The 16,295-nt window shown below is 34.3% G+C and overlaps 1 protein-coding gene across 2 annotated transcripts; it reads left to right on the forward strand.

Annotated features, from left to right (window-relative positions):
* Positions 1 to 211: 211 nt before the first annotated feature.
* LOC145102074 (katanin p80 WD40 repeat-containing subunit B1 homolog KTN80.1-like) lies at positions 212 to 5,004 on the forward strand. 2 transcript variants are annotated; one of them, XM_079039415.1, is made up of 14 exons: positions 212 to 613; positions 1,249 to 1,379; positions 1,540 to 1,657; positions 1,743 to 2,072; positions 2,173 to 2,243; positions 2,322 to 2,396; positions 2,493 to 2,636; positions 2,724 to 2,886; positions 2,962 to 3,647; positions 3,739 to 3,858; positions 3,990 to 4,064; positions 4,168 to 4,397; positions 4,498 to 4,566; positions 4,636 to 5,004. In XM_079039415.1, the coding sequence occupies exons 1-14, from the start codon at positions 589 to 591 to the stop codon at positions 4,694 to 4,696; spliced, it is 2,298 nt and encodes a 765-aa protein (XP_078895541.1). In that variant the 5' UTR covers positions 212 to 588; the 3' UTR covers positions 4,697 to 5,004. The 2 variants fall into 2 exon arrangements, with proteins under 2 accessions (XP_078895541.1, XP_078895542.1); XM_079039416.1 differs by having other exon boundaries at positions 2,968 to 3,647.
* The last annotated feature ends 11,291 nt before the right edge of the window (positions 5,005 to 16,295 follow it).

Consider the following 16,295-nt stretch of genomic DNA (forward strand, 5'->3'; position numbering starts at 1 on the left):
TGTCTTTTTAAAGTAAAAATAAATATATATTAAAAGGGTTTAAATTAAAATATATGTGTATAAATAATGAAATTGAAAATCAACCAAAATATATTATTATGGGTTGGTTAGGTTAGCATATCTGAGTTTATATATGTAATATGTTGTAAAAGATTTTGAAATACAATGATTAGAAGCTTTTGTTAACTTAAAAAAGAAATAATAAACGGCTTCCAATTCAATCATGCTCCGAACAACTTTCTCTCTCTAAATCCCTCTCTCTCTCTTTCAAAAACTGTGCACACCACCTACCGGCAAACCCAGGCTCTGCTCTCGAGAAAAAGTAAAATTCCAATCTTTCTCCGGTGGATTTTTCGTAGAACCCCTGATTGCAGCATTTGGATTCTTTCAATCTTGTATATAGAAATTGGTGTATATTTGTACATACGTACATATACATTTATACATAATACGAGTTTGTATTTGTCTTCTTCTTCAATCGACATTGTATAGTTGATCAGTCGACACGTAAAGATCATCAAACGTCACTAAAGCACCGACAACGAAGACGAAGAATACCTGTTTCTTTTTCGATCGAGTTCAAGTTTAATGGCGAAACGCGGATATAAATTGCGTATCCTTTGTTACCTTCTGTTGCAATTTAGACATTTTTTACTTGAATTTTGGCCGATTCTTTCCTGGACTGGCATATGAATAAGTCGTCATCATCTCATCTCTCTTCATCTATAGAAGTAGACGCACTGCAATTTCTTATTTCTTCTCACTCTCTCTTGGTCTTTTTAAGAACATCGGCTGATTTCATGCTTTGGGCAGTGATCTTCCAATTTTTTTTTAGGAAATTAGCGTCTTCATAATTTTTCATAGAAGTAACCAGTTTACGACTTAATTGTATTTCAGCAATGTTTGACATATGTTGAGGTGCCTTCATGTCAGAAATGGTTGTTTTGATTGCTCTGTCTGTTTTCCCCCATGCTACGGATTCAAGATTGATTGCGAAAAATAAAAATTTCTTCTGGTGGAAAATTTCATAACAGATATATCTGTGTCTATAAGTCCTACTAGAAAATCAAATTTGTTTCAAGACACAAGAGAAACAAAGATACATGGAATTTTTTATGCAAATGCAAGTTTAAGCATCTAGTCTCCCAAGTCGTGTTGTTTTTTAAGGGGTTAGGGTTGATGAAGATTCATATGTTCAAGCGTGAACCAAATTTGGGGTTTGTTATTTCTTGACTGATCTATATATAGAGGAATTTGTGGCACATTCTGCTAATGTGAACTGCATCAAAATTGGAAAGAAAACACGACGACATTTTATTACAGGAGGTGATGATGAAATTGTGAATGTTTGGTCAATTGGGAAAGCAGCACCCATAACGGTCAGTACTCGCTTCCAATTTCTTTTTTGTTTGTTTGATATATGGCATGGACTTATATAGTCCCAATACCCAAACTTCATCTTTCAGTTTTTAAAATTATAATGAATCGAAGAAAATGTACAAATGATTCTAAACGATTATATCTTTTTTGTTGTTGCAGAGTTTAAGTGGCCACACGAGCCCTATAGAATCTGTAACTTTTGATTCAACCGAAGTTTTGGTGGCTGCTGGAGCTTCTTCTGGGGTGGTAAAGCTCTGGGAGTTAGAAGAGACAAAGGGTATTTATGACTTTTTATGTAATCACCTTAAGTCTCTGTAGTACTTTTTTTTACTCGATGACTAATTCTTTTTCTTCAAATGCAGTGTTTAGAACACTTAATGGACACCGATCCTACTGCACATCCTTGGAATTCCATCCTTTTGGTGAGTTTCTTGCATCAGGATCCATGGATACGAATTTGAAGATATGGGATATTCGAAAGAAAGGATGCATTCATACATATAAGGGTCATAAACGAGCAATTAGTACTATCAGATTTACCCCTGATGGAAGATGGGTGGTGTCTGGAGGACTTGATAATGTTGTAAAGATATGGGACTTAACTGCTGGAAAACTCTTGCATGAGTTCAAGTTACATGAAGGACACATTAAATCAATGGATTTCCACCCTATCGAGTTTCTTCTAGCAACAGGTTTGTATCCATCCAACAATGGCTTCTATTTTGAGTATTTTCTCTCCATGTTTTTTAAAAATGTTTTTGTTGATGATGTGTGTGTTAAACTTAATTCCAGGTTCATCAGATAGAACTGTGAAATTTTGGGATTTGGAAACCTTTGAATTGATTGGAACAACTCGGCCTGAGGTATACATATAGAAACTTCTATGTATCAATGTGGGTCCACAATCCTTCTTTTATGACTTGTTTATTGATTTTACACAGGCAACAGGGGTACGATCAGTTACATTTCATCCAGATGGAAGAACACTCTTTTGTGGATTAGACAACAGTTTAAAGGTTCTAACTTTTTTCTTCTTTTTTACATTAGTTTTTATAGTTTGCTTTTTGGAAACTATAATTCTCACTTTGACTTTGACTTTGACTTTTTTTAAGGTGTATTCATGGGAGCCTATAATTTGTCATGATGCTGTTGATATAGGATGGTCAACCTTGGGTGACCTTTGTATTGATGATGGGAAGCTTTTAGGGTGCTCATATTATCAAAACTCTATTGGAGTTTGGGCAGCAGATGTTTCAGTAACTATCTTTAATACTTTATCCTTCCATAATTTGAATAATTTCACATTATTTATTATTTACTTGTATACCTTTCTGTTTGTGAAGCATATTGAACCATATGCACATAACATGATAGCCATGGAAAAAGCTCATGTGGAGCCAAAAACTGATCTCCAGGAAAGTGTTATAGAGAGAGCCAAGACTCCAAGAATGTCATTTATACCTTCAGATGATGACACAAAAGATATCAAGAATATATATGTAGACAGTAAGTTTTTATCTCAATTATTTTAATCTTTTACCTATTTTATCTTTACTGTAATACTCACTGTTTGAAGTAAAGCTGCAGGCATGACTCCTGTTGTTTCTAGAAAAGATGGATCAAATACAAACATCCAGAGAAGGCTTTTTACTGATGATGTGGCGATTGATTCTGATTCTTCAGAGGAGAAAACACATAATTCCACTAGTGTTTCAGAAGAGTGTCAAAAATCTTCATCTAACCATGAGGTATCCATTGATTCCTCCAACAAAAGGTTGACACCTGTTAAATGTGTTGCAGTTTCAAACGGAAAGACTCGCAATCTTGTTGAGAAATTTGAGAAAAAAGAATCTCAAAAACCTAATACAGATAACATGTATGTAAATGGTGACACTGTAGAACAGCCACCTGTCAATGTGGTCACATGTGCAGTACCTGAAACTGCCACGTCACCAATAAAGACACCTGATAATGATATGGCGTCTTTGTCAGTATCAGAAGCTAAATTGTCACCTGTGACATTTAAAGCTTCCCCTAAAGCTAAGGTCTTATCAGTTCAGAGAAGACCTGTTGCTTCCAAAAGGGTAATATCGGAAAAAGTTAGGTCGCCTCCAATGGCAGTTGCACAGAGATGTAGAGCTTCTTCTCAAGTGATACCTGAAAGAAGTAGAATTAGAACCAGAACTTCACCTCTGCCAGCTGTACCAAGGCAAATTACTTCTTCTACACATATGACAAATGAGAAACCTAAATTTTCTCCCTTGTTTGTAAGATTCTTTCCCTTTATTGAAAAAGAAAGTTATATGTTTCACCAAAAAGTAACAAATAGATTTACTTTTAAGTTCTAACAACTGGCAGGAGGATAATCCACAAACCACAGGAAGAGGTTTGATGTGTAAGAATGATGACACTGAAGATTTGATGATTGATCATGAGTTATTTTTAAGCACTCTTCAGTCTCGCCTTACAAAACTTCAGGTACCTTTTAGTTTTCAGTATTACTATTTAATCAAATGAAATGAACATAGCACGTGGTTTAAAAAAATTGGGTGCTTTCTTTTTTCTAAATTAATTTCCTTTTTGTTTTATTTGTGATTGGATTTGACCAGGTTATAGGGCATTTTTGGGCACAAAATGACACAAGGGGTGCTATTAATGCGTTGCAGAAGTTACCAGATCATGCAGTGAGTATTTAACCATTCATTCATTGCAGGGTTTTACTTTTACAACAAATACTGTGTGTTGTAACATAACATGTGACATGTTATTTTGGGTGATTGATTTCAGGTACATGCAGATGTGATTAGTGTTATGCTGGAAAACACAGAGTGTTTAAATTTAGATCACTTCTCTTGCTTATTGCCTTTACTTTTGGGATTACTCGATAGCAACACAGAGAGGCATATAAACGTGTCATTGGAAATGTTATTGAAGCTTGTAGCTGTCTTTGGGCCTTTAATCACCTCCACAATCTCAGCACCTCCATCTGTGGGTGTTGATCTTCATGCAGAAAAAAGGTTTGTATAATGTATAAACTGTTGTTTAAAAGGCCAATTCTTGCATATAACTAGTAAGATATTTGAATCTGATTCCATAAAAATCTGACTTTTATGACAGATTTGAATGCTGCAATGAATGCCATGTGGAGCTCCAAAAGATCCAGAAAAGTCTCCCAAATGTTATAAGGTAAACTAATGTTTTTTGAACTTAATGACATTAACTTCCAGATTTGATATTGATTATTTTTGGTTGTAGGCGGGGTGGTTTGACAGCAAGAAGTGCACAAGAACTAAATCTTGTACTTCAACTATCGTGATCTCATTAAAGTTCAAATGTGTATCTTTTATATGGAAAAAAGAAGTTTGTACAAATTTTAGCAACAAACATCAGATCTGCATGTTGTAGAACACATTTTGATATTACTAGTTTTTTATGCAAGATTCAGATGGTTGTTGCTGGAAAATTGTATGGTAATTGTTGGCCTTTTGCCAATAGGTGCATATGTAGTCTTTTTTTATTTTTTGTTGTCCTTTTTTCTTCAAATGTAAAGATCAAATTTTCATGGTGTAAAACACATGTTGATATTGAAGTTCAATATAGGAATTGAGTGACTAATGTTGGAAATTTGTGTAACTATCCTTGGTTTCGTAGCATTTTCTCGTTGAGTCCTTTACAGATTAAGCGGTTAACGGATAATCATATATAAAGTGTTTGTATACATAAACATTGGTTTCTTCTTTGAACCAAATAAAATGTCAGAGAATAGGAGTAAATGTGACTATTTTATCCTCATATTTAAAAATGATAAATAGCATGTGCTTGTTTATTTAAAATTCGTTAAAAATTAAACCTATAAATGACCATTTTAAAAAACTTGATAAAAATAATAACATTAACTTAAATTGTACATAATATTAAGATAGGTTCAAATAAAAAAAAATAATAAAATAAAACTAGCTCCAAATATTTTTTAATAGAGACGAAGCAAAATATTTTACTGGAACATGATTAGTAATTTAAAATAAAGATATAATTATATAAATTTAAAAGAAAATTGCCTCATTTTGAACAATTTATGAATCGTTTTAAGAATTTAATTGTAGGGAATTGATTTGTACGTAACAAACCATATACAAAAATTTATGATTTAGATAAGTTGTACAATAACAACCATTTTTGTTGGTGATAAACACCGCCCCCATGGTTTCGTAGGCAAAAAATTCATCACCAACACCTCTCTCTCTCTCTCTCTTTATATATATATATATATATATATATATATATATATATATATATATATATATATATATATATATATATATATATATATATATATATATAGGTGGGTTCAATTGAGAAAATAAAAAAGGTTAAAAATGGGGAATCATTCTCAGCCACTCATTTAATCTAAGCATAAAAAGACACGGTGTCAAACTTGTAAATATGTTAATAACCTTCAATCTCAAATACGTAACTATAGAGAATTCGATAACAGTTCTTTCATCATCAAAATTTCTCCTCCAACCTCAACAATCATCCAGTGTTAATCAATCATCGATATTCGTGGCTGGAAGGTTCGCCGTTCAAGACAGATTCGCAACCCAAATTCATCAATTTCATCGATTTCTTTGTTGAATACGCCGAATGTTCGTAGCTTGCAAGCATTTGTTAAAGTTTATAACGAATTTGAAACTGGAATTTCCCAGATTCGCAAACGAAATCAGTTGGAATTGGAATTTCTTCGTTGTTCATGAAATTGGAATCGGAGTTCTGCATTCGCAGTCACAGTCGACATTGAAGGACTCAGAATCGGTACTCACAGGTTCCAATCGGATTTTCGGAAATCAAAATCAAAATGAGAAATCGATCAGACATATGATATCGCATCTGAAGTCGAAATCGGAAGTATATGATGATTTTGGAATTGATAACTTGGTGTTTTTAACATTTTTAAAATAGTTAACTTGCATGCACTCCAACTATTTGATGAAATGAATAAACTAAATTACTACGTTATATTCACATATGAATATGTTTTTTCACCTGAATCGGTATATGATTATTAAAAAGACAAAACAAATATGCAATTTTGTATGTTATTCATATGTGAATAACATATAAAAATTATATATATTTGTCAAAATACCTTCTAATATTCATAAATGAATATATTCACAAGTGAATATACCTTCTAATATTCATATGCGAATATACTGTGTAATATTCATGTGAATATATCATCTAATATTCACAAGTGAATATACTATGTAATATTCAAATGTGATATACCATGTAATACTATGTAATATTCACATATGAAATATCATTTAATATTCATAAGTGAATATATAATCTAATATTTACAAGTAAATATACTATGTTAATATTCACAAGTGAATACATCGTCCAATATTTAAATATGAATATACTATGTTTATTATATGTTATATTCATATATGAATGATACTTAAATTGTAAAAAAAATAAATCATATTTTTATTCATAAGTGAATAACGAATGTACTGTAATAAAACCTGATGCATTTTTATTCACTTATGGATAACGATAGCTGAAAATATAATTTTTTTTTTTATTTTATCTTAAAACTATATCAATATGGATGTCTATTTGTAGAGAATAAAAATCATGAATTTTGGTATATTTAAAATCATTTTTTGATAAAAATAGCTTCTAAAAATAAAAAAAAAACGAAAAAAACTATGTTTTTGTATATATTAAGGTAATGATTAGCATAGTTTAAGGAAATATGTTTTGTTGGAAAACACATGTCTATTCATTTCCTATTTCCGCTGGTACGACGGAGCTTTTGCGGCAAAAAATAAATGAGTGCCTAAGAATGATTCCCTCATTCTCAACTTTTTTTTTCTCAATTGAACCTTCCTCTCTCTCTCTCTCTCTCTATATATATATATATATATATATATATATATATATATATATATATATATATATATAGGGAAGAGTTATATGGAAAATGAATGATTATGGCAACACATATTTGAACCAATGAAAACATGACAACACATCACTTCCACAATAACTTCCACAATACATTACTTGTGAAGAAAGAAATGGACACGTGTCATTTGACTATTGGTTCCGGTAGATGTTGCCCTAGTTATTTGTTTTCCATAGAACTCATTCCTATATATATATATATATATATATATATATATATATATATATATATATATATATATATATATATATATATAGGTTTAGGTTCATTTGAGACCATTCTAATTTTGGAAGACCGTGAGACCAAATCTAAAAATAATTTTAAAATGTAAAATAAATGGAAAATCCAAAAATTCTTTTTTTAAATATTATTTTCGGAACTTGAATTAACTAAAAAAATAAAAAATAAAAAATTCCGTTTTATTTTTAAAATACGTGAAATATTCTAATAGAATATTATACTGATATATTCTAAAAAATAATTTTAAAATGCAAAATAAATGAAAAAATCTAAAAATTCTTTTTTTAAATATTATTTTCGGAACTTGAATTAACTAAAAAAAATTTTAAAAAAAAATCCCGTTTTTTTTTTTAAAATACGTGAAATATTCTAGAATATTACACTGATATATTCTAAAAAATAATTTTAAAATGCAAAATAAAAGGAAAAATCTAAAAGTTATTTTTTAAAATATTATTTTCGGAACTTGAATTAACTAAAAAAAAATATAAAAAATAAAAAAAAATCTATTTTTTTTTAAAAATACGTGAAATATTCAAATAGAATATTACACTATACATATTCTAAAAAATAATTTTAAAAAGCAAAGTAAATGGAAAAATCCAAAAATTCTTTTTTTAAATATTATTTCGGAACTTGAATTAGCTAAAAAAAAATAAAAATAATAAAAACAATAAAAAATGCGTCTCACGGTCTCACAAAATTAGGCCGTCTCACATGAACCTAACCCTATATATATATATATATATATATATATATATATATATATATATATATATATATATATATATATATATATTCTAATAAAAAAATAGTTTTATTTTCCTTTTGACATTTGTCATCCTATTAATTAGGTTTCTTAATTAATGCATATTTTATTCTTTTTTTGTCATGTATCATTCTATTAAGTTTCCTAATTAATGCATGTCACTTGTCAATCTATTAATTCTTCATTTCAAATTTCAAATTTTAAATTTTCCATTCTAATTACATTAAATTAATAACATTAGAATAAAAACTACAATAAAATTAATACAAATTATAAAGTGATGTAATTTCATATGTTTATTTAATTCGATGATTATAATTTTATATAATAAAAAAACTCTTAATTAATAATTTATTTAAAATAATTGATTAATAATTTTGAATTTTTATAAAATGAAAGTTTAATTAATTTTGTAATCGTGGTTCCCACGGGTTATAAACTAGTATATATATATATATATATATATATATATATATATATATATATATATATATATATATATATATATATATATATATATATATATAAACATATTGAGCATTTCTTGAAATTTAAGAGGTACAATTTTCACTCCTAAATATACAATTTAATTATGCACATAAACTATTAATCCGTTGTTAAACAATTGAACACGTAATTATGGCTTAGGAGATTTCCAACTATATTTCCTTTTTCCTGTGTTTCCCTCATGTTACATCTTTATTCTAAAATCAAATATAAACTTTTAAACCTAACCTAAACTACTAATTCTAATCAACGTTAATTAATAATTACTTACCTATAATATCGTTATATGTTACATCCATTTCCGTGAATAAAGAAAATTACGGGTTGAATTTTTGACAGTTAAGAAAATTATATGTTTTTTTAATTTTAGCAATAAGTATGAATGAAGAAAGTTATGAGTTGGATTTCTTTTTTAAAATATCAAATTCATCTTTAATCTCCCTAGGCTTTTCTTATATAAATCATTTGTTTGTTTAAAATATTATATTCTCCTTCATTTTTGTTTTTTTAGTCATCTTCATTAAGAAATAAGATTACTAATAATTTAGTTTTTTTTTTTTTTTTTTTAATATTGTGGTTTATACCTTTTTATGAGAGCATAACTCACATGGACAAGCTTATGCACTAGAATGACAAATTTGCATATTTTAGAAGAAAAATCTTGGCCCTGCTATCACAATTATGAAAACATTCTTTGATTTTGTGTTTGCACATTTAATCAAATCCCCCGGTCCCAGTCCATTTTACCAACGAATACTTTTTGTTTATGTTCTCTTTGGAGAGAGGAAGAATAAGAGATTGTTGTTTAAGGACATTTGCATCTCCATGGTTGATGGGTTTGACTCTATCAAATTCATTGCATTCATTCTTCGGTTATTTGTCTTCTAATCACGTAATTGTCCTCTTGGTTAAAACATTTGACATGTTGGCCTGAAGTTCCATCTCCCCTCTTCACATTTTGCGCTTAACTTTCTTTTTTACCGTTTGATGCAGATAGATCCACACATGAACGATGATGATTGTCTCTCTTCTTGCTTTACTGGTTGCAAATCTTGATATATTGGAGTTTTGTGAGTCCCATGTCTTCTGATCACTATTTCTATATTTCTTTCTTTAATTCCATGTTTCTTCTTTAATGTAATTTAGTTTTGTGAGTCCCACCATCGTTGCTCCTTTAACCATGAAGCTTCGCTGCAATGTACTTTTGTTGCATTTTTACTATTCTTATTAAAACATTCTACTTTGTAAAACTTTACCTATTACACATTCAATATTGCAGTTGATTTAACACTTCTCGGATATGCTCCACTTGCAGATGTTAAGCTTTACCTAAAGAGGACATTACAAAGGAGCATGAACTTGGGAGCCTACTGTACTGAATGCAACATTCAACTTTTTATTACTTGTTACACTTCCTGATTCAAATTTAGCTTCTATAAATATGATGCACACCTTAAAATATTAATCACTGAAACATGATTTTGATAAAATATATTATGTATTCAATGATAGGTGGATGTTACTTGGTATAATGTGTTATTATTCATATTAAATTATTTGTTACTTTTAACTTAAAAATAACTTATGTTTGTAATGAGATTAAGCTTTACATCACCCATATAAAGGAAGGATGTGGCCATAGTACAACTCCAAGTATGCTTAAGTCAAACATGAATATTCGAAAGTCCAAACCTTAATTTTTGGTCAACATTCCTTAATATATTATAAGAAAGCGGTTTATGATATTTGTGAAAATCAACCTATATTTATCAAGTTTAGGTAACGAAATATCTAATCAATGTTTGCATTTTTAATGCCAACTTTGTATTTAGACTTGTGAGAGTCTCATGGTAATGTTAATTACTAGTATTTCGTTCTTATGGCTTGGTAAACTTTGAATGTGGTCTATATTTTACATTTTTAACATTAAATGTCTATTAATCTTTTTAATAATTTATTTCATATTTGAACCATTTATATTGTTTTGTTTGCTATAGTGCGCTTTATATGCGTTGTGTGTTCGGTAAACCTAGAGATTACAATCTTTTCAGTGTGGTATTGTCAATTTTTTCCCATTTTATTTAAATAAGACCTTTTGCAAAAAAAACCTATTAGCCTCGAATTAGTCTCGAATTAAAAAGAATCTAACTGCCATAATGAAATTATTAGTTGAAAAAAATATATTCACTCCATCCCAAAATTATAGTTCATCTTTTCTTTTTGGTTTGTCCCAAAATAATAATCCACTTCTAAAAATAAATAACATTTTTACCAAAATACCCCTTCATTATTACTTAACCAACTAAGCATTTAATGGAACATTAAATGCAAAGTAAGGACAAAACTGTCATTTTATTACACCCATCCCGAACCATAATTGTCAAAAAGAAACTACATGCCGAAAATAAACAATTCACCGCCTTGGCACGATGTCACGTTATTAACAATATACTTTTCTTTTTATCCTGAAACAAGAACATGCCAAAAGAAAACTAATCGCTAAAAAAAAATTCGTCAGAGGGTTGAAACGAAGTATCGAACACAAAAGTATAACTAACCGACGCATAAAAACTATCTGGCACCGCTGCTAGATAAAGAGTAATACACAAAAATTACTATTTGCTGCCCGTCTAGAGACAAATGATCACCAAAATGACCAAATCACCAAAATGAAACAAATCAAAATGAAACATTTTGACGACCGCCGAAATGACACTAACTTTGTTCAAAAACTAATCATCGGAATGAAACAAATCATTGTCGCCGCATCGCGCGGGTACGCTACTAGTATATATATATATATATATATATATATATATATATATATATATATATATATATATATATATATATATATATATATATATATATATATCGTCTCCATGTCATCAACACAACCCCATCATGGATGCATGACATGATAAATGTTTGAGGCATCTTACATGAGGCCTATGTGACACCAAATGTTGGAAGCAATTTAAGACATCACACTTTTTAGCCTAATAGATAAATGTTCAAGCCATTCTCATTTCTCTCATCTAGCATTCTCCATGTTCCAAGTTAAACATTTTCTCGTCTGGTCAACCATAGCAAGATGTACAAGTACCAATGCAATATTTTACAACGCATTTATGCAAATAGATGAAGGAAGATCGGGATAGATATGCTGTGCATGAGGAAAAATCTCAATACCCGGACACCCGAAATGGTGTTCTCAATGATGCCAAGACAGCTCTCCATCCTATCATGTGGCCTAATAAGACGTGTTATATGCATCAAGTTAAAAAGAAATCATTGTGTATATTGATCTGTCTCTATTTAAACATTATGCTTCTATTAAGTTCATAAAGAGATAAAAAAACACAACCTTAGTCACATTCATCTAAAACAATGTTCGTGACCTTTTCTCATATTGTCAATATTTAAAAATGTTGCACGACCAATTGACAAATGTTGATCCCCTTTAGTATTTTCTTTAGACGGTGTTGCCATTTTCATAAAACAAAGTGATCCCTTACACCAATTCTATGAAGCCCATTTTTGTGCCTTCTTGAAGAAGCTTTGTTGAAAATATTATGAATTAATACAATCTTATATTTATTTTTATATACGTATTAGTATGTTGTAACGACCCAAATTTTCACGACCAAAAATTTTGTTTTTAAAAACATTACTTTAGAAAATATTAATAACTAAAAACATTGTTTGATCAAATCATAACACAAAGTGAACCATGTCTAAAAGCCAATTCATACATTCAATCAAAATATCAGAGTACAAATCCCAGTGAAGCTCGTAAGTGCGGAAACCGGAGAGTGCGTGTGTGACATGCTGCTACCGCGCCGGCTCCTTTCCCCTAGCTGAAGAGGTACCTGAAACCAAAACTGAAAACTGTAAGCACAAAGCTTAGTGAGTTCCCCCATCGTACCACATACCATACAAACACGTAACATACATACTGCCAGGCTATTCTGGGGTGCCTGACTACCCGGTACGGCCGTTCTAGGGTGCCGTCCTACCCGTGTCAAGCCATTCTGGGGTGCTGACTACCCATGTCAAGCCATTCTGGGGTGCTGACTACCCGTCGGTCCTAACAACCGACCACAGGGACTGGTCCCCTCATACTACCTCTATCGCATATAACATAACAAGCCAGCATGCAAACATATCATCATATACTGTCAGACGTATCTGGGGTGTCTGACTACCCTTCGGTCCTAACAACCGAACTCGACTACTATCACATACAACATATCATGCTAGCATATAACATATCAGGTAGTAGTAAACCTAGATGATATCACAAAGACAATCATCTATCATACGCCTCCTACTGGTGGGTCGGCGTTGTGGCCTTAGACCCACCGCTACCGGAAGGTAACTCACCTCGAAGTAGCTGCTGATCTGATCGGGAACTGACTGCCTATTGCTGCTGCTGCTGCTCCGGAAATCCTCCGGCTGGAATTCCCACAACATACTCAATCAAACACTGCTCACTGACCTTTGGGTAAAATGACCATTTTACCCCTGACCACGCCCTAAGTCAAAGTCAGAGTCAACTTTCAGTTGACCCGACTCGCCGAGTTGGCTTTCCAACTCGCCGAGTCCCTACCCAAATGACTGCCCTGAATCCCGATCCTACCCGTCGAGTTAGGCGACGACTCGACGGGTTCACCTTCTTAACCAATATTCCAGTCCTTCATCCTACTCGCCGAGTTGTATGAACAACTCGTCGAGTTCATCTTCATCCGATGAACACTTATGTTAAGACTCGCCGAGTTGTATGAACAACTCGCCGAGTCTGTTCTTGATCTAAGGAGATTGTCTTGAACTCGCCGAGTCAGGGCATTGACTCGCCGAGTACCTCCATAGATGAGTTAAGCTTCTGACTCACTGAGTCACACCCCGTGACTCACTGCTCACTCGACACTACAAAAAGGGGACAAACTCGGAGACTCGCGAACAGACTCGCCGAGTCATATGAACGACTCGCCGAGTCGTTGCCATGCACCCACTAAATACACAGATTTGCTCGATTCCAGCCCATGCCATTCACAGATCTGGACTTCTAGGACACGAATCACATGTAAAGTTTCCAACTTTACGTGTGGATATTCACCAATATGGATTTTAGGGCTCAAAATGCCTCAAAAGGGTAGATCTAGGGTGAACAAGCAACATGGGGCCATAAAGCTAACAGATCTGAGCTCCTGGAGCTCAATCTTGCCTAGATCTAAGGGCCAATCAGCCTATTACGAAATAATTTGCACATACAAACTTGGGGTTTGGCTCAAGAATGACTTACATGAAGTAATAAGCATAGAAACAGGGGAAAAATGGATTATACCTCAAAGGAACTGCTGAAAGAGTGCAAAGATTCCTGGATTCCTTTCCTTCCTCTTGATCTACTTCCCCTTTTTCCTCAAAACCTTCAAGAACACACACAATAGCCTCAAACTCTCAAGGAACAAGCTTAGAACGAGGGTTGGGAGCTCTGGGGAGAGAATGGGGGCTGGCCTGGGCGGATAAGTCCTTTAAATAGGGTGCAAACCCCTGAAACTTAGGGTTTCATCCAACAGTTGTGACTCGCCGAGTCCAGGATATGGACTCGCCGAGTCGCCAACTTAAACGTGTCCCGGGTCCCGCATCCACTCGGCGAGTCGGACCTATGACTTGCCGAGTCCAAGGCTAAAAGAAAAGGAAATACTTAAATAACATTTACGTACCAGGAACTGGGTGCTACAAATCTCCCCCACTTATTTTAGACTTCGTCCTCAAAGTCTGCTGCTCGATCCTGAAACAGCTCGGGATAATGCTCCATCATCTCGTCCACCGGCTCCCAAGTCCATTCCGAACCCTTGCGGTGCTGCCATTGCACCTTCACTAGCTCCACCTTCTTGTTCCTCAAATCCTTCGACTTCCTGTCGAGGATTGCGACTGGGCGCTCAATGTAATTCAGGCTGTCATCAACCTGAATATCCTCCAAAGGTACTACTGCAGAATCGTCCGCTAGGCACTTTCGCAACTGAGAAACATGGAAAGTGTTGTGGATCTGGCTGAGCTCGGCTGGCAGATCCAACCTATACGCTACCTTGCCCACCCAGGCTACAACCCTGAACGGTCCGATGAATCGCGGGCCCAACTTGCCCCGCTTCCTGAATCGAATGACGCCTTTCCAGGGCGACACCTTCAGGAGAACCATATCCCCGACTTGGAACTCCAAATCGGATCGACGCTTGTCGGCATAACTTTTCTGCCGACTCTGAGCAGTCTGAAGCCTGCTCCGGACCTGCTGGATCCTCTCGGTCGTCTTGAGCACCACTTCGGTGCTCCCCATGACCCTATGTCCAACTTCACCCTAGCATATCGGGGTCCTACACCTCTGTTCGAACAACATCTCGAAGGGAGGGCGGTCGATACTCGCGTGATAGCTGTTGTTGTAGGAGAACTCGGCCAGGGGAAGATAGGTATCCCAGCTACCACGGAAGTCTAGCACGCACGCCCGCAGCATATCCTCCAGAGTCTGGATGGTCCGCTCGCTCTGCCCATCCGTCTGCGGGTGAAAGGCAGTGCTAAAATGCAGACGAGTGCCCAACTCGTCATGGAATCTCTTCTAAAATCTGGAAGTAAAACGCACATCCCTGTCCGAGATCACTGATACTGGCACCCCATGCCGTGCCACAATCTCCCTGATGTAGATGTTGGCCAATTTCTCAGCCGATATGCTCTCCTGAATCGGGATAAAGTGAGCACTCTTGGTCAATCTATCCACGATGACCCAAATCGAATCCACTCCACGTGCGGTCCTGGGAAGCTTCGTGATAAAATCCATCGTGATATCTTCCCATTTCCACAGTGGAATATCCAACGGCTGCATCTTGCCATGCGGTCTCTGATGTTCGGCCTTGACCTTCCTGCAGGTCAAACATCGCTCGACATACCATGCCACATCCCGCTTCATGCAGGGCCACCAATAGTCTAGACGAAGATCCCTATACATCTTCGTCGCCCCGGGATGAATAGAGAATCGGGACTTGTGGGCCTCCTCCATCAAAATCTGGCGCATGCCTCCGTGATACAACACCCACACCCTACGGTGTAGTGTCAATAGTCCTCGGCTATCATAATCAAAGGAGGAAACCTGACCCACCACACGCTCGCTCTTCCGGTGCTCCTCCTTGATAGCCTCCTGTTGAGCCTCCCGAATCTGCTCCAATAGGGGAGTCACCACGGTCATCCTCATACAAACGTCCCTGATCGGCACCGCCTTGCGGCTAAGCGCATCGGCCACCACATTGGCCTTCCCCGGGTGGTAAAGGATCTCACAATCATAATCCTTCACCACGTCCAACCATCGACACTGCCTCATGTTCAGATTCGGCTGATCCATGAGGTACCTCAAACTCTTGTGGTCCGTGT

The sequence above is a fragment of the Lactuca serriola genome, chromosome 4 (assembly GCF_051521515.1).
Source record: "Lactuca serriola cultivar US96UC23 chromosome 4, Lser_US96UC23_V15, whole genome shotgun sequence".
Taxonomy (NCBI): Eukaryota; Viridiplantae; Streptophyta; class Magnoliopsida; order Asterales; family Asteraceae; genus Lactuca; species Lactuca serriola.

Excerpts from the sequence above, each read along its gene's own strand:
- LOC145102074 (XM_079039415.1), top strand. The coding sequence starts at position 589 with ATGGCGAAACGCGGATATAAATTGC. Across the intron at positions 1,658-1,742 it reads GGAGTTAGAAGAGACAAAGG|TGTTTAGAACACTTAATGGA; the intron begins GTATTTATGACT and ends CTTCAAATGCAG. Across the intron at positions 2,073-2,172 it reads CGAGTTTCTTCTAGCAACAG|GTTCATCAGATAGAACTGTG; the intron begins GTTTGTATCCAT and ends ACTTAATTCCAG.